The sequence below is a fragment of the Stigmatopora argus genome, chromosome 18 (assembly GCF_051989625.1).
Source record: "Stigmatopora argus isolate UIUO_Sarg chromosome 18, RoL_Sarg_1.0, whole genome shotgun sequence".
Lineage (NCBI taxonomy): Eukaryota > Metazoa > Chordata > Actinopteri > Syngnathiformes > Syngnathidae > Stigmatopora > Stigmatopora argus.
In genome coordinates, this window is record NC_135404.1 from 10643748 (window position 1) to 10669017 (window position 25270).

Below are 25270 nucleotides of genomic sequence, written 5' to 3' on the forward strand. Positions count from 1 at the left end.
CTTATATTACCTGTGGGTTATTTTGTCGCTGGTAACTCATTCACCACCAGTGACAGTTATAGGCATCCAGTCCATTGCATTTTGGTTAGAACCAACAACAACAAAAGCCAACTATGAACTGGTTTGAATACATCCTTATTTGGGTAATAAATGCGCTGTGGGAGGATTTGTACTTCACAATGCCCTGCAGAACACTATTACACGAGTTGAGAAAAAAAATCATGACTCTTTTAACTTCCTTGCCAAAAAGTGCAGGCGTTCTTCTGGTCAACCGAATGATGTCGTAAGACCTCAAAAGACAACGCCGGGGGGGGGTGTAAAGTGGTCCCGGCGTGGTGAATTATGCATGATGCAAGCAGGCACTCATACCTCAATTCTTCATCGTTATTAAAGGGAAGCTCGGTGGACGTCAATCACAATTCAATTCTCCTCCTCCCTACGCTGACGGGTTTTTGGCGTGCGAGATGATGGATGGTCGGCGCCGGTCACGGCCCTCTTGCTCCTCTTCCTCAGTCAATATGATTAGAGAGCCATCAGGCACGCGTAGAACCTTCTTCGTGTGGCCCAAGCGTATGGAATTTACATACACACACACACACACACACCGGTAAATGGACAACGACGTGAATTGAAAGCAGGGAGGGTCAAAGGTACATGAGGAAAATTAAATGTAGATTGGCTGCAAGACTTATTGATTTTGAAGCGTTTGCATTCCGCTTAAACTGCAATAGCTGCCATTTTATAGCAGTTGAAACTGCGAATGTACCTTTTTTTAAACTACATTTGTTACATTTTTTACAGGAAACTATGGTTTGTATGCATTTATTCAGATTACATGACATAAGTCATTGATTTATTCATTTTCAATAAAGAAAATTAAAAGCATCCATCGCGCAGGTCCGCTTGTGAGCAAAGTCTGGAAATATGACCTTTAAGATGAAGGCATAATATCCACGTGACATATTGTTGTGTTAGCAGAGGGTACAAGAAATACCAGAGAGAGGCCCCTAGAAACTGGATTGCGTGGTTGCCATGTTACTTCCCTACACTTTTTTTTAATGGACATTTTTCATTTTTTCCCTTCAGTAAAAGGTGCCAAGAAAAAAATCAGGCTTAAGTTTTCAGACTTTAAAGACAGAATTCTGAAATTTGCATTTTCGTCCAACGTACTTGAGCAACAGTGCGTATAGCGACGGTCGCCGGGGGCCAATTGCTTCCCCCGCTTTGCCCTCGACAAAAGCCGACTCCTTGTTGGAAGTTGGTCTGGGTAATAACGAGCTAAATGTGCGCGGCGGTCAAACATTTATGGCAGGCGCAAACTTGGCGTCACCATGGGAACTCGGCCATGTGGACAAAAATGCGGCGCGAGGGCACTGGGGGGGCTGTTGACGTATTTATCAGAGACTCCGCTTTATTACCTTTCAGGTTCGCACAAAAGACGGCTATTTATTTTGACGGCAAAGCAATATATAATATATAATATGGTTTTACGGTGCCCTTGTCAAAATAAAAGCATGTGATTCTGCATACACGATACGAGTAAGCTACAAGACGTTTCATTTGAGTCTCATTGTCTTACGTTTCTTGGTGGACTTTCTTTGTTTCACATTCTTTCGCGTGCATTAAAATGTGCAAATTGTGGAGGCGGAGCAGTAGAATTGACACGTTCACCCTCCCGAGGACACTTCCGTGCCACCTGCGGCTGTGTCGAGCGCCACGGTGGAACTAATGGAGCTCAAGGCCGGCCGTGTTGCTTCAAACTATCCTCCAGCTTGACCGCCGGCGAAAGCGAGCTGCCACTTCAATGATTCGCATCAGTGGAGACCACCTGGAGGCCTTCCAGTCACTGGGGAGACTGTGGAACATCAATTCAGGAGGATGTTCCTCTTCCCAAGCATCGGCTTTGATACCGAGTCAGCGCTTAACTCTTTTTTTTACAAACGGAAACAATCATAACTTCTCATCTTTTATGATTGAGAAGTTCAGGAGCTACCTTTTGGATGTTTTAATGTTGGGGGAAATTTCTGGGCTGTCCGCAAATCATATTGAAAGATTTCATTAGAAAAAATGAAGTCAGAGACTGGGGGCGAAATGGTGTGCATTAGAAGAGATTTATTCTCTTGGTTGAGTGAGCGGAATGTCACTGATCGAACGAGGGGGTTCCGACAACGAACGCGAGCGCCACGCGGCTAAAGTCGCAGATGACGGCGGCGGAGATTCCGGTCATGTGGTTCAGTTCTGACACCACCTGAGAGCAAATATCCACCGAGTGTCGGCGCCGAACCGGGTGGGGTTTTAAAGAGGCCACGTTCTTTTACCTGCTCCCAGTAGCGGACGTGGAGGATGAAGGCAGCCGCCGCGATGACCCCCACACCCAGCATCATGCAATCTTCGGTCACGGTTACAAACTTCTTTCTGGTGGTCACAGGGTGTTCACAACCATAACATTGTTATTCATCTACCAATGTCGATATATTTATTCCATGGATTATTATTGATGCATACTCAACTGACTGTAAATGACTTGTAATCATGGCTAGGTCAGACGGTACTCGGACGTTTGGTCTCCGGACTTTTGGTCGCCGGACGTTTGGTCGCCCGGAAGGTTATTGATAATTACCATTTAAAATTGTTGCTCAAATTCCCTAAATACTAACTGTGAATTATTATTTAGTCATACTTAATGCCCTAGTAATTATTAGGCTAAAGAAAAGCTCCACATTTCCAGTACTTTTATTGTGTTTTGTTGGAGAACTTGTTAAGACCCTGACTGACGTCGCTTCTTAAAGGGACAACGCATGTACATACAAACTCTTATACACTCACACGTCGGCTCAGTGAAACTGCTCATGGCCATTGTTGGCTTTTATTGATGCATAGACCGTGTTGTTTTACCTTGTTTTGTCGCCGGACTTCTGGTCGTCGGTCTTCCGCGACCAAACGTCCGCGACCAAACGTCCGGCGACCAAACGTCCGGCAACTAAAAGTCCGGCGACCAAAGGTCCGGCGACCAAACGTCCGGTCACGAGGTCAGACACAGCACATTATTATTACATATCTCTAGCAAAAATTGGATGTCTATTTTTGTCAATGGTGTGGAATGCAAATGCATGTTTGTACCGTCTCATCAAAAAAAAGAAGTGGTAGCGCACCTCATTTCCGCGGTGGGATTGGCGTTTTGGGTGGTGATGGCTAGCACGGCATCATAGAAAGCGTCTCGCTGCAAGCTGACAAATTGGAGAACATGGCGGCACAAGCGGTACAACCGCTCCACGGGGGCGTTCGGTTCATTGTGGGCTGCGGACACGGGATAAATCCCAATCATGTTCGGGAGCCGGAACGGCGATTTGTGTTTTCAATAGTACAATTTTCGCATTGCGTGCCATACCGAGTACCTCCAGAAGGACTTCCACGAAGGTGAGAGGGTTAGGGAGATCCAGTCGGAAGTCCAAGCCCTTCAGGACCGTCAGCTCCGATTTGAGCACGGCCTGCTTGGAGAAGTCGAGGCCGGTGGAGCGCAGGAAGCGCAAGGCCATGTGGGTGTCCACCATCTGAAAAGAAGGAGACGGTTAGACGGGATCCAGATGAGGAGTTGCTTCTCGTCTTACTCGGCTCTGCAGTGACAACTTGCTGGCCACTTGAACGCAAGAAAAGACCACCAAGGGGAAATTTTCCTGGAGTTTTTGGAATTTGGGGTCTTTGAGGTCCCTCAGATTAGCCGCGCTAGCGCCTGTTAGCAAATGTTTAATATGCTTGACCATAAACCTGAAACATAAAAACAAACACTTTTTAGTAACAAGTATTTTTCTAACAGCGTCTATTTTTTTTAAACATCGGTATGTGTACTTCTACTTAAAATGGCCACTCTTTTTACCTTTGAAGTAATTCAATGGCGTGGTATCCAACGGACAGGTCCAGTTGGAGCTCTTGACATATCAGCAACGTGTATTCTGTAGAAAGTGAACTGTCAGCAAAGGGAGCTGATATACGGTGTAACAAGGAGGAAAAATGATATACACGCGCAAGATGGAATGAAACGTCAGCCATTAACTGTCGGAGTGCTATCGATTGTTCCGCTGCCTTTCAGGAGCGCCATATTAGCAGAAGGCTAATTCAACGTGGAGTACAGGAAAGCAAATCGTCTGGAAATGATCATGATTTATATTTTGCAGTTCTGTAGAATACTAGTGAAATGTCAGAAATATAATAATCTTTAAAAAACGACACTTTTGATAGGAGATTTTGCTGCGCAGGTTAGCCACAACAATAAATGTGATAACATATACAAATAAACTATTGCACATATATATTTTCCCATATTTCGCAATGGATCAAATATGTTCTGTTATTTAAAATTTGAAAATTAACCATAGCAGGATTGTTTTCAATTTAGGACATCTCAAAAACGTCACAGATTTTTGCATACTTATAGTAATTGAAAACAGGGGTCAATTTTGACCCAAACACCAAACAAGGGTTAAAACATTAATATACTATAAAAGTTTCATATTCTACCATTCTGGATCAAGCTCGCCCCCTTAAGGACCACTAAAAAAGCACATTTAAAATAAAACCTGAATATTTCAGACGGAATTAAGAACAGCTTAACTATCGTTCAGAAAAGTACTAAATGTGGGCCGAAAAATGTTAGCAAGTTGGTGGCTTTTGTTGCTAGCTTGCATACCCCAAATGATTAATTAATAACAAAATTAGATAATGTAACGGTTTAAATGCAAATATCTTACCAAAAAGTCTTCTGTCCTTGAAAGCTCCGCTACAGATGGGCAAACTGTGAAGGTTATCTTTATTTTTTTCGTTGAGATTGGCGAGAAAGTCCGTCAGCATTTCGACGGAGGCTTTTCGAAACACCAAACTATGATGCTTCGCCAAATTCTCCTTCGCCATCGCCATTCTATTTTATCGTGGAAAGATTGTCACTGGATTTAAATGTCACTTTAAAGTGCCAATTAGTAGCAGTTAACACCCGGTTTCCTTTGCATTTCCACAAGATGGCGATGTAACTTGGTAGTTTGTTCAAAAGGAACAGTGGAAGCCGTTGTATGGACCCGGAATGATTTTGTGGTGACGCCGCTTACATGTTTCAGGTCGAATTTCTTTAACAGCTGGACCGCAGCGTAGCAGATCTGTACACAACATGGATTGCTTTTGCAAGGTTAACCGGAAGAGGTCGTCGTCCGTGGTTGTTTTGTAACTCAGCGGTGGGACCTTGTGAAAGAGTCGAGTTAGATAACTAGGTGTACCAACATGGCAGACGAGACACCGAAGCGGTCCGACGTCCCTTTCGCGGCCAGGATAGATCCGAACAAGGACAACCTGTCGAGGGAACATTTGCACTTCATCAAACAGGTGGAGCTGGAGCAATGGAAGAAGAAGACGCAAAAGCTGCGGACGCGGAACGTGCTGACCGGGGTCGTCATTGGAGCGGCTGTATTGGGAATATGTATCCTTGTGCTAATGCTAACGTGAACGCAAGGTGAACGCAGGGCTAACCAAACTTTCAAGATTTTGAAGATCTCGCGTATGAGTTGAATGTATGAATTAAAAACGTGTTTTACATTCAATTTTTCAAATAGATGTTCATTTGAGTAACTTTTAACAAACGCAGCTAGAATAGAAATATGTAGCTTCTGGACTATAATAGAAAATGAAAAATATACCAACACACGCAGGGCTAACCAAACTTTCAAGATTTTTAAGATTTCGCGTATGAGTTGAATGTATGAATTAAAAACATTTTTTTACATTCTATTTTTCAAATAGACACGTTCATTTGACTAACTTTAAACAAACGCAGCTAGAATAGGAATATGCAACTTCTGGACTATAATAGATAATGAAAAATATACCAACACTCTCTCCATACTTTGAAGAGAAAGACTTTTCTCGTGGGACTTTGCATATTATTTCAAAATTTCCTTAACTGCTTACTGTCACCTGTAGACGGTTACACATTTTACTCTGTCGGTAAGGAGCGCATCATGGATGAGCTGGATGAGGAGGCCAAGAGAGCCCAGATGCCAAAGACGGGCGCCAACTGAGGACAACCTGTAGGCACCACGCTGACCTTGTCACTCATCTCAAAGACATTGTGGGGAGGGACTCTAGTCTGTCTGTCTTTTTGCAGCCCTTTTGTGAAGTGACCTATTACGGACAACGGCAAAACGGCAGCACACAACACACAATTCTTTTGATTAACTGTATTTATGTCTATCAAGGGATATATAGAATAACATGGATTCATGTTGTTTCGCAAAAACACACCGGTGCATTTTTTTTTTTAAACTGGTATTTATTGATCGGGGAAATCCACGTGTGAACATCCAAAGTAGTAGAGGAGAAATATAAAATAAGACCTATTGTACAAGTGGCGGAAAAGGCACAAAGGGCAGCAGCTGAATTGTACATTTAATTAATCATCTACATTGCACATTTTGCAAATCTTTGAATATATTATTTTGTATAAGTTTTTTCCCCCCATCTCCAGTGTGACTACTTCCTAAGGCACATTGGTAAATTGTACATCCTCCCTTGTTTTTTTTTTTTTTAAATATAATTTTGTTATCAATGAACATAGTTGACTAACAAGCAGTGTGTTAAATGAAAATGCTAAAGTGCATGAGGTGCTTCCTTGCTATTCTAATAAACTGATATGAATACATATAATTGTTAGGATTTTTTTTTGCATGAGTCATTGTGTAAACATTCTAAAAATGTACTCTACTATATTTACATGTACGGTATGTTAAAGAAAAGCTGGTATTAGGACAATAAATTGAAAATAATTTGTGTTTGCGTTTTATACTGGCTTAACTACATCCACCAAGAAGCTAAACGATTAAAAGCAGACAAATTTCTTTACATGTATTTTCCACATTCCTTTTCACTTCTTGCTAATTGTTTCATAATTTGGAGCATAACCGAAGTTAATGAATGGAGGCAATCGCGTGCCGAGTTGATTTTTAGAACTACTGTATGAGAATTAAGCCTATATTTTCCTGGCATTTTTTTTTTTTTTAGTATTTCAGGTTGTTTTGAAAACCAATCACATGGCAATTTTAGATAAACAATTAGCACTCCAAAATCTTTAATAGACTAAAGATGTGTGCTGTTGAAATGGGACTGAATGCACAGAAAAAAGGATCTTTTGTTTGGTTTATGAATTTTTGGAAGCCTATCTATCTCTGCAGTGATGCTATAAAAGATGGCAGTGGCTCCTTAGCCGGTAACCGGTCAAATAGTCCAAGGAGCTATTTAGCCGGTAACCGGTCAAATAGCCTATATGGCTATTTAGCCGATAAGAATTCTGTGTGGGGTAAATAGTAAGAAACTATGGCTACGGAGCCACTGCCTAAATAATAATCATTAAATCCCTATTCACCTAATGTTAAAATCTATCAATTGGCAATAACACATCAAATTTCAATAAGATTGGTTGAATGGTTTAGAAAATCCCCTATTCACTCAATGTTAAATAATAGGTTACCGGCTAAGGAGCCACTGCCATAAAAGATGGCTGCTTGGCGAAGGTCTGCGCATTTTTCTTCAGCCATCCGACGGTTTCATATTCGCGATGGCTGGCGTTAAAACAATATGGCGGAGGAGGGGGGTTGCTTACATTCTACAACGCAAATAGATATCTGCGGAAGCTTTGTCGAATGCCTTTTTTCCACAACTGTCTCCTTTGGGATGTCGTAAGATGAGGTAGTCCGAGTATTCGCCGTTTCTGCCTTGGCTTTTCTTACTGGGAGAGAAAAGTGCATAAGATGATAAGAAAACTAAAGAGGAAAAGTAAGCGTAAACCCAAACCGTGTGCGGTCGATTGGTCGCCGGTCTTTTGGTCGCCGTCTTTTGGTCGCTGGTCTTTTGGTCGCCGTCCTTTTGGTCGCCCCGACCGCGACAACGGGCGACCAAAAGACCGGCGACCAAAAGAGCGACGACCAAAAGACCGGCGCCAAAACAAGATAAAACAACACGGTCTACGCATCAATAAAAGCCAACAATGGCCAAGAGCAGTTTCACTGAGCCGACATGTGAGTGCATAAGAGTTTGTGTGTACATGCGTTGTCCCTTTAAGAAGCGACGTCAGTCAGGGTCTTAACAAGTTCTCCAACAAAACACAATAAAAGTACAGGAAATTTGTTTTCCTTTAGCCTAATAATTAATTGGGCATTAAGTATGACTAAATAGTAATTCGCAGTTTGTATTTAGGGAATTTGAGCAACAATTTTAAATGGTAATTATCAATAACCTTCCGGGCAACCAAAAGCCCGGCGACCAATCGACCGTGTACCACCCAAACTTACCATTCTATTGATATCGGACGCAAACGTGACGCCTTTGCTGGGCTTGTCTTGGGAGCTACTGCTGCTCCCGCCAAGAGAGTTTCTTCTTCTGATACCTGTAAACAGGGTCAGTAAACGTCACGTAATCCATGTACTGAGCCCCCTATTGTCATGTGACATCACCTTGAATGGGCACCAAGTCCAAACGCTGGAGGCTATTGCGGCGCGACGACGGGACCCCGGTACCTTTGGACAGGCGGCGTTGGCGGTTGGACAACACGGCGGCCGGTGAGAGGATTCCGGGTGGGGGGACCTTGCCCATTTTGCCGTACAGATCCTCGATCTCTTGCTTTTGTGTCGCCTGCAGCTCCTGAACCTCCAATAGATGCCTGCAAAACAAATCGGTCTTAGGCGGAGGGTTTGGGGTGGCCTCGCTAACCATTTTGTAAGCGTCGCTGACTTCTCTCGGAGTTCCAGGAGCTCGTCCAGCATGTCGTCGTCGTCGCTGTCCGAGTCGTCGCTGCTCACGTAGGAGGCGCTGTGGCTGTACGTCATGGTCCACAGGTGATGAAGGGCGTTGCCGTACTGCGGGCTTCCGGCGGCGCCGTCCCACGGCTGACCTTCCGCCGACGGCCCGCTTTCCGCGGACGTCCCCGTCAAACTGAGGCTGTGGGCCCGCCGACGCCCGCGTCTCCTCGCCCTGGGTCGCTCTTCTAGCACCTCCTCCGCTACTTCCTCCTCCCTCAACGCCACGGAAGCCCCCAGGGCGATCTCGGACTCGGCCCGTCCTTCCTCGGGACGACTCGCACCCGCTTGCGGAAGCGGGGCAACGCCCGGCACGTGGAGGGTGGGCGACACCTGGAAACGCCCCACCGTCACCGGAGTGGACAGACATCCTATCAGGGAAAAAAAACAAACATCTAATTATCTGTTTATTTTTGAATCATTTATAAAAAATGTTTTAGAATGTTTTAAAATCTAATGTGACTCATTTAAAAGAGAAGTACACATTGATTATACCCAAGGAACACTCTAAAGTAGCTTTTTCCCCCTCGTAATATTTAACTAGCATAATGTCCTAAAAAGTTGTGCTGAGGCCACAGTGCCTAATTTTGTCCACTTGGTGTACTTGTAAGAGCAAATCACGGTGAGAGTTGAAGTTGGGCGCATGCAAACAGAGGCACTCTTGTTTCGATTCTATAAACACAGACAGGTGCGGGCGGGGGGCCGTAAAGTAGCGTCTGGGTGTCGATTGGTCGGCGGAGGTGGGCAGGGGCCACCACGGCACCGACGCCCACGCGGGACGGAACATTAGCTGGCGCGCTAAAGGTTACGCAATGGCTCCTGGGGCATGGGCGATGCTGTCAGAAAACACGTCAAAGGGGAAAAGCGACGCGTATTTAGAGGGAAAACAGGGTGAAAATGGCCGCTGTGTGCGCATAAACAAGCACATTTGCTTTCTTGTTTCGCCTCCAAACAAAGACAAACACCCAAAAAATTTGAACAATTCCTTACCCGAGAGGGTCGGAGGCGTGGCTTTTTGGTTCGGCGGGCTTCCGGCGTTCAGTTCAGACAGAGTACTGATGGATGATAACTAGACAGGAGGATATGGAACATGAATTAGATTTTTTTTTAACGTTTACATTAGGGATGCAACAATCTTTTGAAATGTTGATATATTGCGATACTTTGTATCCATCATTGGTGATCGAGATATTTTTGGGAAATAAAACTGGATGAATGTTAAAGACCCAAGCTACAGAGATATGTATCTGTAAATCTCAGGGTTGACAGTAACATTTTATTATTGCGATCAAAATCACCGGCGATTGTTAGCATATGAAGCAAACTCAGACTCACAGTGTTCTCTGGACTGTCTGTTGACGACGGCGACAAATCTGATGATGAAGTGGAACCGGACACTTGGGCCAAGACCGGAATCTTGCCCGGGAAGGGTTCGAGACCCTCCGGTGGGAGACATGGAGATGCGGGGGCTTCGCTATGTTGCAGTGGAGTGCGCCATGGGCTTGGCGTGGAGCTGTCCGGCCAACCTTGAAAGAATCCGTCTGTCGGAGGCGACATTCTCGAGCGGGGATCCACGTTCGTCGGGTACGGCACTTCCGGGGGTGGGGTTTGGTACTGAGGGGGGTACGGGTACGCCGAATGAGGGTTGAATCCCCCGTAAGAGGGCATACCCTGCTGGGCGGGCGGAATGAAAGACTGCGCCATGCTCATGGCCATGGAAATGACGTTGGCCAGAGAGAACAGGGGTTGACTGTGCGGGGGCCACATGCCGGGATGCGGGAGGGGTGGGCTCTCGCTGTCTTTGAGGAGGTTCGGGGAGCCCGGAGGCGCCGGGCAAGGAACGGATCCAAATGTGGGGCTACTGGACACGCGAGTCAGCGGGGGGTGCAGGCCGCCCGCGGACGGGATGCCCGCTTTGGGAGGAACTAGCCGGGTGGGATAATGGAAAGGGAAGCTGCCCATGTAAGGCCCGTGGTAGTGGGGGAGAAGAGATGCCGTGTGCTGATAGGCCAGAGGAGAACCTGCGAGACAAACATGTGTGTGATCAATCCACGCAGACAAGAGAAGACACAGTTTTTCCTCAGCCATCGCGGGGGGCGTAAATCTGCCGTTTGTTACACAAAGACATTTTGTTCCCTTGTGTAATTGCGGCCGTCGCCATGAAGGAAGTGCAAATTTTTCCCATGTGTGCTCGGGAGACTTGAAAGGTGGTCCCTATTTGCACATCATGCAGAGGGGAGCACTAAAAACAAATGTTCATTGTCAATTCATTAGCCTCCCTTTTGTTGGGGAGGAAACAAGTGGCAGCAAGTTGAAATTGCACAATTTCAATTAGACTTAAGGACTTCTTTTGTTTTGTTTTGTAGATGAACAAACATGTTTTAACTCGTTTGGCTTCCAGTTGAAATGAATTAAATGTTTATTGCTGCTGTTTGATGTTTTCAACATCAATTTTCCATTTGATGAGTTAAAATGAATTGGATGTTCATCAAGGGTTGTTTGTTAATATCAATTTCCAATTCGATGGCCTCCAGCCCATCCCAGTTGTCATGGATTGGTCGTGTAATTTTGTTTTCCATATAAATGTTCCCATTTTACCAACTACCGCAACACATAATCTGGGCTGGCAGAGAACGAGTTAAGATCATGCTAACTTTTTAATGCAAAATATTTACCGGGTGCGTTGTGGAAGGACTGCGAACGGACAAGCGGTCGCCCAGGCAACGTCAGGTCCGGGGCGAAGACGGCGCCGCCGTCGCACGGGGGCGGCGAGCCATGCGACTCCCCGCTGGAGTTAGCCGCGGCAAAGTCTGAGGCACACGCAATCGGTGAGTCACGAACATGAAAGGCAATGACATCGACAAATCAAAGAGTAAATAGAATGAGCTGAATTACCGGGCAGGGACGAGGAGAAGTGATTTAGTGGGAGGCTCTGACTGTGCAGATCCGGCTATAAAAAAGACAAGAGCACCTGAGTTTGAATGAAGCACATCTGAGTCCATGCGTGTACACTCATTGGATGTTCTTGAAATGATGAGTGATTCCTATGCATCCCTTAGAAAAACATTGCGTAGTCAAATGTATTTAAGGATCGCTAGGCTTATGGTGTTTCTTCACGAAATGTTTTTGCAACACGAGTTAGTCGCCCCACGTGGAACGTTATCTTAATCTAAAAATCTCAAATTAGAAGATGACGTCAGAACCAAATAACGCATGGATTGCTCGGAAGGCCCTCCTCGTTCTCGGACGCTTCTCACGTGTCGTGACACGGAGACTCGGAGTGATTTTCCGACGACGAAAGGCTGACCTGGGAAGAAGACAGCGGATTGCCTGTGTTGTGGAAGGCGGGCTGCGGGGGGCGCTGGCCACTGGGGTGCACTGGCTGCTCTTTGGCCATGAGCGCCTCTGCCCGTTTGATGATGTCACCCATCCGATAGATAAAACCTTCCTTCTCTGACGGCAAGATGAACTCGTTGTGCACCTGCGGCAAAAAAAGCGACTAACATCAACTAATCTTACAAATGCACAAGTCCAAGAAACATGACCGTTTCATTATTGAGGAGTTGCTGACTCCACTAAACAGCAAGTGGTATAAATAAGGATATTATTGTCGGAAATGGCATGGATGCAAAACTCCTATTATTGTGTTTACAATTACCGCCAAAGTCCACCTCTTTCTTGCAAAAGTACTTCATTTTTATTTATAGTGCACACAAACGGATCATTAAGCGCAGAGTTGTGAGTAAATGTCCTGTGACCGTCAAGTGGACGGTACGTTCTATATCCACCCATCAAATCCTTCCTGAGGAATGAAACCCTCCCGTGTGACTAATGGTAATATGCTGCGAGCTCACAGATTGGTTGTTGGGAATCAGACACGGTGACCGAGAGTTGCGAGATTTGGGAGTGGTGGTTAACAACCGTCCGTCCGTCCCTTACCATAACGGCAGCGATGTCATCCGGGTTGTCGCCGTCCAGGTCAAATTTGAACGTCACCATCTTGTCGTTGTGCGTCTGGAGCTGACATTCCACCACTCGGTCCACCTTGTCGGACAGCTGCAGAAGAACGCAAACGGCAATGAGATAACATTGCAGGCGTCCAAACGGACAAAGTTGGGTGGTCGTCATACCCCGGTGATGCGGAGCCTTGAGCGTACACGCCTCCTGAAAAGCTTGGCGGGGGTCCTCCTGGCGACCGTTTTCTCGCTCTTCTCCGACACGCCCTCGTAGCCGTCGCTCAGGCCAGAAGTCACATCGGAGGCGTAACTGTGAGCGATGAAGTCAGAAAATCAATAAAGACAGATATTAGCTATTTTCTGACTTTTCTTCAATTATGCCAAGAAAAAACAGGCCACTCAAAGTTAACTTAGTGTCAGAAGGAACATTAAGTAACATGACTTTAATCCCGTAATTTTACGACTTCTTTGATTTCCCACAGAATATACGTTGCCAAAAGTCAAACCAAACAATTTCACGTAAAAAATGACTTTAATTTTGAAATATCACAATGTATGACTTGATTGGGTAACTTTTCTCATAATATTACAATGGGTGACTTCCTTCTCGTAATATTGCGACATTTTGTAATATTATGCCTATTCTCAAAGTCTTATTGTTTTTCTTTCTTTCTTATTATGGACACCTCATATTTTAGTGTCTGCCTGCTTATGCGGTGTCCATGCTGAGAAATTACAATGAACACGAAACGGGTTTCAGAGAAGTGTGGAAAACATTCCGTGAACTTTTTTTATTTTTTTTAAATAGCGATTCCGCAGGTAATTGCGTCCCACCTCTACCCAAACATTTATAGGCTTAGTAAGGAGCCTCCGATTTAACCCGCTCTTCTGCGGTTGCTTTCAGAGTTACAACCATTACTTTTTTTTCCTGCTTGTAGGCCAGAGGTTCTCCAAACCTTTGCGTCCAGAGACCCGTTACAGAGGGGAAATTATTCCAAGAATCCAACCCCCAACAGCAATTAAACCCAACTACCCCATGGCTCGATACACGCAGGCCCCTAAATGCCATCTTTTAAAAGTTTGCACCTAAATATTTATGATCTGTTTAACAGAACGGAATGTGACTAAATTCAGTTTAATGGCATTGAATATTTATCCATCTTTGCTCGCTGACTTGGACTTCTAAAAATGTGTTAGCAAATTTTCCAGACTAGGGACACATTTTCAAAGCATGATAATAGTGGCCGTGAATTTTTTTTTAAGGACTGTTGTGGCACATTCCCAGATGTGGATGAGGAAGAGGAGGAAGAGGAAGAGGAAGAGTTGCCTACCTGTCCCCAGGAGAGTTGAAGCCACTGGGAGATCCTGGATTGACAGACTCGGAGTTGTTGGATACAGCAATGCTCTGACAAATAAATGATAGAAACATGTCTCATTATTTATTATCGTTTTATCTCGTGACCGGACGTTTTGTCGAAAGACGTTGGGTCCCCGGACGTTTGGTCCCCGGACGTTTGGTCGACAGGACGTTTGGTAGAACAGACGTTTGTTCCCCGGGTTTGCTCCCTGTCAAATTATGACAGAGAGTTTACTGTTCATACTTTGATATTAGATATTAAACTCACTCTCTCTCATGATTATAATTTTGAGAGCTGGTTTAAACAGACGTCCGTTCTACCAAACGTCCGGGGACCAAACGTCCGGTCTACCAAACGTCCGGGGACCAAACGTCCGGGGACCAAACGTCCGGTCTACCAAACGTCCGGGGACCAAATGTCTTTCGACAAAACGTCCGAGTACCGTTTTATCTAGATATGATAAAAATCATGTGAAAATTATAACGACCTAAGAGTCAAAATATGAGGATTTGGGTGTATTCTAATATGGCCATGTAATAGCTTATAGTGCAGGATAATAATAATAATGACAGTTCATGCTAAGGAAAAAAATATACTATTGTTCAAATCAATCTGACATTATACATTACTTGACTAATTCATTTTTTTACTAGCACTTGAGTACAATTTTCAGCTGACTACTTTAACTAGTCATATAATTTTGAAGCAACACTACTCGAGTAAAATTTTGGGCTACTCTACCCACCTCCACATTATTGTGTCGATAAAATCAATAAAGCAACATGTGAGTTTGAAGCGTTATTTTTTGTGTGTTAACCAAAAAATGGTCGGACCACCCACCGAGGGGAAGCGGAGCGCTGGGATAGGAAGTCCGTTGGTGGTCGGGGAGTTAGCATAAGAGGTCGGGGGCGTGGCTTCTAGGGGGTCCTGCAGACCCGAAGAACTCAGGTCGCCGTCCGTCTCGCAGTCAGCTGTCCCAACAGAACACACACAGTGTTAGCATGTGATGCACACACACACACACACACACGCAGACGCACATGATACACTTGATGAACTCGAGTACGACTTTGTCAGTCGGATAGAAAATTAGCATGTTGTTTTTTTTAACCACAAAGATAAACAATGAGTTCTCTACACATCCCCCCGTGTCAGTCACAAGCTAGCAATTGTATACGCGTGTTTTTAAAACGGAAGGTGGACGCACAATTAGCCGAGGAGAGGCTGTGGTGGCGGACGTGAAAATGCTGCTCAGCCTCGGGCTCGTCCGGCTCCGCGGGGCAGACGGAGCCCACGCCGGAGTCGGCCGAGCTGGCGACGGGGGACGGGGCGGGCGGCGGTGCCGGCGACGGCGCGGGGGACTCGGTGGCCGCTCTCGGGGAGGAGGAACGCGGACGAAGCTCCGCCGACTGGCGCTTGAGTTTCTCCCGCTGACGTTTGATGGCCGTCACCCGGTCCCGGATGGCCTTGGCCACCAGCTTGAAGTCGGCCTCGCACACAAAGCCCAGCACCACCTGCGCAACAACCACACACACACACATGTTGAGGGCATAACATTGAACAGTTCAATATGTCCACAATGGGCTCTTTTGTTGGGTAAGAATGCCAGTTTGAAAAGAAAAATGGAAGTTCAAGTTCATTTTGAAGGACTAAAACTGGCATGAGAAACTAAACCAAAACGTTCAAATTGACTTCATGGTTTTTATAATGCAAGAAAGCACAAGACTTCCTGCCATGGTTTAAAAATGGCTACTGTAAAACCAAATTAGTCATATTTTGAAGTTGAAGTGTGACGTTATAGCAATCACTATTGAGCTAAGATTTAAAAGAGCTATACCAACACAAAAAAAATGATTACGGAAGCACAATTAGTCACATTTTGAGTGAAATGTTATTTCATTTTAAGTGAGCATGAGTTGACCATAAAATCTCAGCAGGCCGGTCGCATTACGGCGTCCGTGGCTTAATTGCAAATGAAACCTTGATGAAAACTCGGGCTTTCATTAAAAGTCACCTCTGCTGCCCCGGTGTGTTATTGAAGAGCTCTCCTGCTCAAATTTCTGTCCAGTGAGAAAAAAATATTGTCCTTGAGCGACATCGTGTTCTCTTCACGCTTGTCAAGCTTCACATTAACTGCCATAACAGAGCAACACAACACAACACGATGTACTGTGACAGTCTTGGACCGTGTGGGAAACGATGCATTGGCAAAGCCCATTTAGATTTGTAAAAAAAAAACTGTTGACTTGTGAAAAATATAAAAGGAGAAGCTAAGCAATAATATAATAAATAATGGGTGAGAATAGAAACACCAGCACATTGTTACATGGCCCTTAGCCTGGTGCTTTTTCTTGCCAAATAAATTGATTGATTGATTGATTGATTGATTATGTTTGCTAGTTTTTCTTTAAATAAAGTCAAAAAATGAAGGGATTGGATTTGGAAAACAAATATCACAAAATGTAGCTCACTATCTAACCTAATTGATATTTTTTTTAAAGCACTCAAAACATGTAAACTAACAGAAAGGAAGAATCCAGAATTAAAACCTTTTTTGTTTTGCTTATTTCAAGTAATAATATACCGTATTTTCACGACTATAAGGCGCACCCTCAATGAATGACACATTTTATTTTTTTCCATATATAAAGCACACTCCATTTATAAGGCGCCCTGTCTATTTTGGAGAAAACTTAAGACTTTTAAGTGCGCCTTATAGTTGTGAAAATACGGTTAAACAAAAATAAAACAAATAGAGAGATCAGGGCTTTTTTTGGTCCCAAAAAACACCCCAAAATATTTGTTTCCAAATTGTTCCCTTACCATTTCCTGCGCGACCTCCTCGGGGACATCCTTATACAAGTCGAAGAGGAACTCAATGGCGTTGTTGTCCTTGTATTTCCCATGGAGCTTCTTGGTGCGGTCCATGCGAAGCCACAGCTTCAGGCCCGATTTGAGCGTGTCGTCTTCCTCCGCTAGCTCCACGTGCACGCCGTGGTTATCCTGGAAGAAGGGGTGCTCCAGCAGGTCCTGGATGGTGTACCTGTACAGACATTTCTTTTAGCACCGCTCGTTGGGAGATGGCGCGGGACGCCGGGCGGGCGGGCCTACCTTTCGTCGTTGTTCATGCGAATGCAGCCTTCGATGATCTCTTTGAGCTCAGGGACTTTCACGTTGTAGAAGCTGTCGGGTTTGATGCCCTGTGTGGAGTTCAAGGCAAAAGTGATGAATAAGGGACTGCGTATTCCTCAAATCTGCTCTCATAAAAAGAAATAATGAGTTTGATTGTATCTTTTGGGCAAGTAGAGACCAATATTCACATGTTGTGATCATTTACAGAACGTTTTGAACTACTATTGCACCACTACTGTTGCGGGTATCATAAAAATCTATTGAGATCTACATAATCAAGACCTAATTTCCAACCAACGATTGGAATCCCATTGACACGCACCACCGTCAAAATGGGTGTCCAATCCATTTGGACTGGAAGGGTGGCAGCGAATGAAGGGTTTAACCCTGAGACTAGAAATGGATTGGACGTCAAAAAATGTTGTTAGTTACGGCTTCTTTCATTTGAAATTGTTCAAAAAAAATACTCAGGCAAACCTCAAAGCCACGAGCACGAGGAACAAGGGAATTTTTTTCCCCTCCCTCTGAGCATTATCACGAGAATGTGTTCAGATTAGCACAGTCTGCTGAAGAACAGATAAGAGGAGGAGGAGGAGGCCAGGTCAACAAAAAAAGATGTACAGGCCAGTAAAGCAGCAGCAGGACGACGTCCAGTCAAAACAAGACGGGAACAATTGACTTTATGTTTGGTGCTATCGGATATATTACAGGCCAGCGTGACATAATTCTGTCATCTGTTTATTTGGAGAGGTGCTAAGTGGCTAATTTATTTGATCCCTTTTGGCTAAATGGTACTTTTGTGCCAAAAAAGGCAACTTTTGGCTTTGAAACCGAATCATTGTAGATAAAATCATTATGAGTTAAAAGAAAAAAGAATAACTTATTATCACTGGCACCAATACATTATCATTGTTATACTTTTTAAATATTGTTTGTAAACCTCAGCTCCTAATAATAACCAGTTGTTGGAAATAATTCATTAAATAGCTGTTCAGGTTTTTATTATTTTTAGTACAAATATTTGCTTTGCATGTTATTATTTATGCGTGCACCCCTTAATTGACTTACGGCCTTCAAATTTCAAGTTTGGCCAAATTGTTAAGAAATAAGTCAGGACCCATGAAATAAATGACAAATAAAAGTATAGCATAACGTTACACCCAGGTAGCCAGCGCTGTGGACTCCTCATGGCATGCTAGAATTCCTTTATGACGTACGCTTTTAAATATTCCAACGTGTGCGGGAAACTGTGCCGACATTCTAACGCCGGCACCTCGGAACTGCGCGTATATGTTTCCCGCTTGACAAATGAAAAGTTTGCCTACGTGAGTGACGCCACTGCGCAAAACCAGCCATCTTTTTGCGGTGTAGACTGACTGAGCCGCAATTTTCCAAAACATATTTGGACTGGATGGAAAGCCCAAGGTTCACAGCGCCAGCGTGCAGGCTTTTTAAGTCACCTCGTGAATGTTGTTTTTCAAAATTCACGTCATAAAATGAGGACCTATCATGACTCCTCACATAAAATGCTTGGTTTCTGTGCCTCCAGTACGCAAAAAATACAAAACTATTGTAACTCTAAGGCAGTAATAATTGAATTAATGTAGTTTGCAAGATATTGATCGAGCTAGTTTTTCAGTTTCCTGGTCAGTCAATTAGTACAATTAAAAAATCCTCCAAAAAGTGGCTTTGGCTATACAAGATTGGACTAGAAAGACGATATATTATAGTATTCAAAAGTCAATTAATCAAGACTGACACTCTCTATTTTAAGTGGGCAATAAATGTAGTTTCAAAACGGTCTGCCTCTGCATAGTTGAAACCGATGACGGAAAAAAACCTACCTAAAACGCTGGCCACCACAGCAAAGAAACTTAACGGATGAGTTGTGCTAAAAAGCTTCCTTTTGCTTACTCAAGAAAATGTTTACATTTGATACTCACACTGGTCACTTTGCGATAAATCTGCGCCGCGTTTTGACACTCCGAGTACGGATACTCGGAAGTGGCCATCTCGAGGATGCACATTCCAAAGGCGTAGACGTCCACGGCCTCGTCGTACTTTTCCTCGTACATTTCCGGAGCCATAAACTCTGGCGTTCCTGTTAACGCGATGGTCACAAGTTTTTGGACATTGAAAGCTTTTGATTTTAAATCACAAATTAAAGCTGCTCCTAGAAAGGCATAGATTTGCTTACCAATCACACTTTTGGCAAAGGAGGCCCTTTTGAGGGTGGCGAGTCCGAGGTCACCAATCTTGACGGAGCCGGTGGGCCCGGTGATGAAGATGTTGTCGCACTTGAGATCTCGGTGGATGATGGGCGGCGTACGCGTGTGAAGGAAGTGAAGCCCCTTCAGGATCTGACAGCTCCAGCGTTGCAACAGCTTCAGCTTCATCTCCTTGAATCTTTTCAGATAGCTAAAGGGAAGAATAATGGAGTTCTTTGGGAGTTGATTTTTTCACATCTGAGGCTACATCGAGGCGGTTGGACTCACGTCTTCAGAGTGCCGGATGTCATGAGCTCCGTCACCAGGATGATGCACTTGTGGCCCTTCATCGTCGATTTCCACGAGTCGTGGAAGCGAACGATATTGGGGTGCTGGAGGCACTTTAGCATTTCCACTTCCTCACTGAAGCGCTGACGTTCGGCCTTGGTCAGTTTTCGAGTCTGCAACATCACAGTGTCATTAGCATAAGCTAACAGTTAGCCAACATCAGAGAAAATCGGCATTATGGTTTCTTTCAATTCGGAGGAAGTACGTTGTAATTAGAAAACACAACACATGGCACTGCGGTCAATATTTAAAATTAATTTGATTTGGAGTCATTTGGCTTCTCTTTGACATAATATAGTGGCTCATGGGTGCATAAACATTGTAAAGAGTATTAAGTAAAAATTGTGTTTTGTCTTTCTTTCTTTAGATCACATGTGTCAAAGAGGCGGCCCGGGGGCCAAATCTGGCCCACCGCATCATTTTGTGTGGCCCGGGAAAGTAAATCATGAGTGCCACCTTTCTGTTTTAGGATCAAATTAAAATGAAGAGTATATATGTATATTAAATTTCCTGATTTCCCCCTTTTAAATCAATAATTGTAATTTTTTAATCCATTTTTTCTGTGTTTTTAGTTCAAAAAACATTTTGTAAAATCTAAAAATATATGAAAAAAGCTAAAATAAACTTTGTTTTAGATCTATACAAAAACTGAATATTCAGGGCTTTTAATCCAGTTCCTTTAATCCATTTATTAAAAAAAATTCTAAATATTATATATAAAATGGTCCGGCCCACGTGAAATCAAGTTGACGTTAAAGCGTCCCGCGAACATAACCCGAGTCTGACACCCCTGCTTTAGATGATCAAACATCCAGGTGCTGGTAATCCACAAAAGTTTGACTCGGCATTATTCTGTCATATTCCTTGCTTTCTGTAAAGCTTTTCAAATCAATGACAAAGAAAATGAATGATTTACGGTAAGGAAATAACGAAAGAGCGGCAATGATCCAGCATAAAAAAAGCGCCAAGTGGGTGCACGTATTACATAAGAAATACAAACAGAGGTTTGATAAATGGCTGTTACTTGAGTTAATTAGCAGCAGCAGTGGAAACCGCAGGCTCATCCGCCCCCCGGTTGCATAATCCAAGCTATTTTCCAAAAGGGGGAGACGCAACATTGCAGGTTTGAGGCCCCCCCCCCACCACCACCTTCAATCCATACATGTATTTCAACACTGCGATGACGCCGCCAGGACAAAGACATTTTTTGTGCTCCCTGAATGGAGCAATTTAGGAGCTTAGTGGAAACCTCTGGAGAGATTTTGCCGCCATGAATCCTGCATTCAGGATGAATTCTTGGAAGAAGAAAAAAAATGTCCGCGGGTGTGTTTGTGCTTACAATCAAGTGGAGGAAACCTGTTCCCCCAAACTCTCCGCTTACCTCAGAACCTGCCCGAGAGACTTTCAAATATCAGGTGGGCCTTTCGGAGAGGGCGTAAACGAGAGATTGTAGCCAACGCGTACAGTAACGCACACACAAGCAAATGTTGAGCAATGGCATCTTTGTAGTCGTAAAGGTACGGAGGCATCTCCACGTAAACATAATGTTAACTTGCATCCACTTTCTGTACACGTTTCTGAGGTAACGTCTATGGAACATTCACAACGCGATTGTATGCTAGCATTGAGCGCGTCTGGCAAGAATTTTATTGGCAGACAACAAAGTTGTATTGCAGGACGATTTGGCCAAAGAAGGAAAGATATTGAGACAGCCATGCCAGGCTTCTGTCCAACTTTTCCATGACATATTTGGCCGCATAGCGTCACGTGCATAGGAACAACATTTGACATGCAACCCTACTTTTTTTTAAACAAAAGTGCAATATTTGTGTCCCAAATTTGTTTTTGCACAATTTTACTATCAAATGTTTTCAAAAAGATAAAGTAGCTTTGGCACTAAAACATTACACTTTAATTTAATAAGTGTACTTTAATGCTTTTTGCTCCCAAATGTATTTTTACACGGATACTGATTATATTCCTAAAAATCAATTTTTAACAGTGGGAATGCTAAATATTTAGAAATGATAACTGATTATATTTTGTATTTGAGCATGTTTTGGTGAATATACTTTGTTTTTCTTGCCCAAACGCTTGTAAAATTGTTAATTTAAGGACCATCGCCAAAGCAACAAATCTATAAATTGGTCAATAAGTAATCCAGAACTAATACATGCAGCAAAATGCAAAAAACAAAAACAAAAAAACAATTAACAACAACAACAAATTCCTTCAATAAACAATCCACCAAAAGTATTTAGTTTGTTCGATTTAAAATATAATGATACGAACATTAAATGGTGGCATAAAGAATAAATGTTTATCAAAAATAAATAAATACGATCACACATGTATACCATGTGTTGCATAAAGCGGAGGAAAGCATAAACATTCAGTGAGCTGATTGCCATGAATAAATACGTCTCAACTTTTCCATCATCTCTTGCAGCTGCATGCTAGCGGGAGAGAGCAGTGTTGATTGAGCAGAGGGGGTCTGGGGGTAAGAGGGGACCCCTCGGGGGACCGCTCGATGCCACACTAGCTCCGTTAGCACTGTTACATAAGAGGCTTTAATGGGGAAGGCATTATACTGGCTTTAAGAGGAACCAAACTCCCTGTCAGCGGCACTATTGTGACGACGGATGCACGCACACAACAGCAAAAACTTGCCAAAAAGACTTTGACATTGCCTTGGACTCCGATGAGGATTTATTGGATGGTTTTATTACCTCAGCTAGGAGGATGGATGCTTTCAACACACTGTTGGTTGGTTTGCCTGATTGTTAAAGGGACAAACTACTATGTTGAAGTCCATGATTCTTTCCACAAGACTTAGACGTATTTGGCTAATAAAAAATAACAACAACAAACATTTGGGGTTTAGATCAGGGGATGTTGACATTTTCTGTCAACTATGTAGCCCTTTGAGAAATGGCAATAAATGTGACTTGACTTGTTTGATTTTGCATTAGCTTGAGGGCAAACATCAACAAAATTGTTCACTAATTACTATGTTGCTGCTTATCAAAACCAACCCTACAACTACCTTTTCTATTCCCGGTCCATGCAAGTATTATTATCCACCTAAAAGCTAATTTTGTAGCAAAAACGAAAGAAAAATGCTAGATGTGGTGATTAAAGACAAAACCATGTTGCTCCCTGTGACCGGACGTTTGGTCGCCGGACTTTTGGTCGCCGGACGTTTGGTCGCCCGGACACAAACAATTGGCGACCAAAAGTCCGGCGACCAAAACAAGGTAAAACAACACGGTCGACGCATCAATAAAAGCCAACAATGGCCCTGAGCAGTTTCACTAAGTGGACGAAGTTAACAAGTTCTCCAACAAAACACAATAAAAGTACGGGAAATTTATAATTAATAATTAATAGGGCCTAATAATTAATAGGGCATTAAGTATGACTAAATAATAATTCGCAGTTTATGTTTAGGGATTTTGAGCAACAATTTTAAATGGTAATTATCAATAACCTTCCGGGCGACCAAACGTCCGGCGACCAAAACTCCGGCGACCAAACGGCCGAGTACCGTTTCTCCCAATGGTGTGTCACAAGATAGTGTCAAAGCACTACAAGTCCAAGGCAAAAATCCCCCAAAACTGAAACTAAAGGACTTTTTAATTTGAAGTCCACATTGCCCAGCTCTACGTCCTCCAAAAGTCTAGGATTAAGGTCAAAGACAAAGAGGCGGTAACCTGGCAGGTCCGAAACTGACTGACACACGCACACACACAGTGCACCTATTGAGTTGTGTAGCGGGCGAGAACTGAGCTGCCAGTGTGCCGCTTTCAAGCTTAGGCTGACGTGTGGTCGGAGAGTCCAACATTTGGTCTCCAGAGAACTGACCAAGGGCACGTACTCGCGTCCACCAGCTCGTAAAGTTTGGAACAAGTTCACGTATGGACGACAACAAAACATGGCCAACTCACGTGCCAGGCCAAAATCATTTTTGCCTCAAATCCTTTCTTAAATATCATACAATCGTGCAGCAAGATTCATCCTAACAAACAAAAAGGCCTAAAAATTGCACTTTTATGGGTGTGGTAAAATCTCTGCCCCCAAAAACATAAAAAATTCAAGGGGTATTTGAAGTGTAGTTGCAAAGATAAATAGAGTAAATCATTACATCAAATTCTATTTTGCTGTTTCGGTTATTAGTTAAAATAAATTATATTGCTAGCATAAACACTTTTGTTTTACATCTGCGAAATTTAATCAGCAAAGCAACCAATGTTGGTGTACCATTTACCCGAATTAAACTATAAATAGGTTACTTAATCGATAGCTGCAACCTTAATTTGAAGACTGTCACTCTCGATAATGAATTAACCCCAAGGAACCTATCACGGAAAAGTAGTCCCACATCCAATCACCTCAAACGAGCACAGGCATAAATACTAACGTGTAGTTAACTTTACACAGCGTGTCTCAGGAAGTGTGGCATCAATGTGTCAAACAGGCTACAGATTAGCCTATTTACTCGGTTATTCTTGAACCTGGCTGATGTTGGCCGTCACTAACCAACCAAGGACGCGTCTATAAACTGCTCTTAAGCCTTCTGGTGGTGAGCCGTCATCCACCCACTTATACTGACCTGCCAAACTTTTCAGCCGTCCGTGTACGAAGCAAAAAAGAGCTGTTTGTCAGTGTTCCCTTAAAAAAATGCTAAAGGATAACTATTCAGTATAGATCACATGTGTCAAAGTGGCGGCCCGGGGGCCAAATCTGGCCCACCGCATCATTTTGTGTGGCCCGGGAAAGTAAATCATGAGTGCCAACTTTCTGTTTTAGGATCAAATTAAAATGAGGAGTCTAGATGTATATTAAATTTCCTGATTTTCCCCCTTTTAAATCAATAATTGTAATTTTTTAATCTGTTTTTTCTGTGTTTTTAGTTCAAAAATCATTTTGTAAAATCTAAAAATATATATAAAAAGTTAAAATAAACATTGTTTTAGATCTATTAAAAAGTGAATATTCAGGGCTTTTAATCCAGTTCTTTTAATCCATTTATTATTATTTTTTAAATATTATATCTAAAATGGTCCGGCCCATAAGGATAAAGTCTGACACCCCTGGTATAGATGTACAAGAGCGTCTTGCCCTGGAAACAATGGCATCCTTGTCGTTTATGTATTTTTATCTTATGTGTGGGACCAACAAATAGAACGACAGCTTTATGAGTGGAGCAAATGAGTTTGCAAGGAGGACAAGTTCAAAAACAAATCGCATTAGTCAATTGAATCAGTTTTAAGTGTAGAGATTGTGGATGCGAGTGTGCGCCTGCATAAAAAATGGTGACTCAACCTGCACGTTCGGGTATCAGGTGTTGCCTTCAATCAGATTTGGCAAAGTCAGATGACCTTGCAGATTGCGGGTTGGAGAAAGGATTGCTGCTATGATCAAATAATAAAACGCCTAAG

The 25270-nt window shown here is 43.3% G+C and overlaps 3 protein-coding genes across 6 annotated transcripts in view; 1 reads left to right on the plus strand and 2 right to left on the minus strand.

Moving 5' to 3' along the window:
- Positions 1-5800, minus strand: cntd1 (cyclin N-terminal domain containing 1). Of its 3 annotated transcripts, none has more exons than XM_077626486.1 (7): positions 4746-5800; positions 3875-3950; positions 3609-3765; positions 3389-3551; positions 3153-3297; positions 2319-2415; positions 1-550 (listed from the first exon to the last, which is right to left on the minus strand). In XM_077626486.1, exons 1-7 carry the CDS (start codon positions 4909-4911, stop codon positions 437-439), a joined length of 918 nt encoding a protein of 305 aa, XP_077482612.1. In that variant the 5' UTR covers positions 4912-5800; the 3' UTR covers positions 1-436. The 3 variants fall into 3 exon arrangements, with proteins under 3 accessions (XP_077482612.1, XP_077482611.1, XP_077482613.1); XM_077626485.1 differs by having other exon boundaries at positions 1-553; positions 4746-5799; XM_077626487.1 differs by lacking the exon at positions 1-550 and adding an exon at positions 2093-2248 and having other exon boundaries at positions 4746-5792.
- Positions 5099-6684, plus strand: coa3a (cytochrome C oxidase assembly factor 3a). Its single transcript, XM_077626490.1, has 2 exons — positions 5099-5461; positions 5962-6684. Exons 1-2 carry the CDS (start codon positions 5266-5268, stop codon positions 6057-6059), a joined length of 294 nt encoding a protein of 97 aa, XP_077482616.1. The 5' UTR covers positions 5099-5265; the 3' UTR covers positions 6060-6684.
- wnk4a (WNK lysine deficient protein kinase 4a) overlaps positions 5920-25270 on the minus strand; it is a 25839-nt gene continuing 6488 nt past the window's right edge. The window contains exons 3-21 of one of the 2 annotated variants that reach the window (XM_077626480.1): positions 19770-19942; positions 19472-19692; positions 19218-19375; positions 17254-17342; positions 16966-17185; positions 15350-15656; positions 14983-15113; positions 14116-14189; positions 12959-13094; positions 12768-12884; positions 12136-12309; positions 11724-11778; positions 11504-11638; positions 10164-10849; positions 9819-9897; positions 8764-9199; positions 8550-8692; positions 8325-8419; positions 5920-7762 (exon numbers count right to left, since the gene is read on the minus strand). In XM_077626480.1, coding sequence (XP_077482606.1) covers positions 7760-7762; positions 8325-8419; positions 8550-8692; positions 8764-9199; positions 9819-9897; positions 10164-10849; positions 11504-11638; positions 11724-11778; positions 12136-12309; positions 12768-12884; positions 12959-13094; positions 14116-14189; positions 14983-15113; positions 15350-15656; positions 16966-17185; positions 17254-17342; positions 19218-19375; positions 19472-19692; positions 19770-19942 — 3432 coding nt within the window. In that variant the 3' untranslated portion in view covers positions 5920-7759. Of the gene's footprint in view, positions 7763-8324; positions 8420-8486; positions 8693-8763; positions 9200-9818; positions 9898-10163; positions 10850-11503; positions 11639-11723; positions 11779-12135; positions 12310-12767; positions 12885-12958; positions 13095-14115; positions 14190-14982; positions 15114-15349; positions 15657-16965; positions 17186-17253; positions 17343-19217; positions 19376-19471; positions 19693-19769; positions 19943-25270 lie in introns of both variants that reach the window. The other variant, XM_077626479.1, reaches the window with a different exon arrangement.

Excerpts from the sequence above, each read along its gene's own strand:
- cntd1 (XM_077626485.1), bottom strand. The coding sequence starts at position 4,911 with ATGGCGATGGCGAAGGAGAATTTGGCGAAGCATCATAGTTTGGTGTTT. Across the intron at positions 3,951-4,745 it reads CAAGGACAGAAGACTTTTTG|AATACACGTTGCTGATATGT; the intron begins GTAAGATATTTG and ends CACTTTCTACAG. Across the intron at positions 554-2,318 it reads ACGTCCGCTACTGGGAGCAG|AAGGTTCTACGCGTGCCTGA; the intron begins GTAAAAGAACGT and ends GGCCACACGAAG.
- coa3a (XM_077626490.1), top strand. The coding sequence starts at position 5,266 with ATGGCAGACGAGACACCGAAGCGGTCCGACGTCCCTTTCGCGGCCAGG. Across the intron at positions 5,462-5,961 it reads AGCGGCTGTATTGGGAATAT|ACGGTTACACATTTTACTCT; the intron begins GTATCCTTGTGC and ends TGTCACCTGTAG.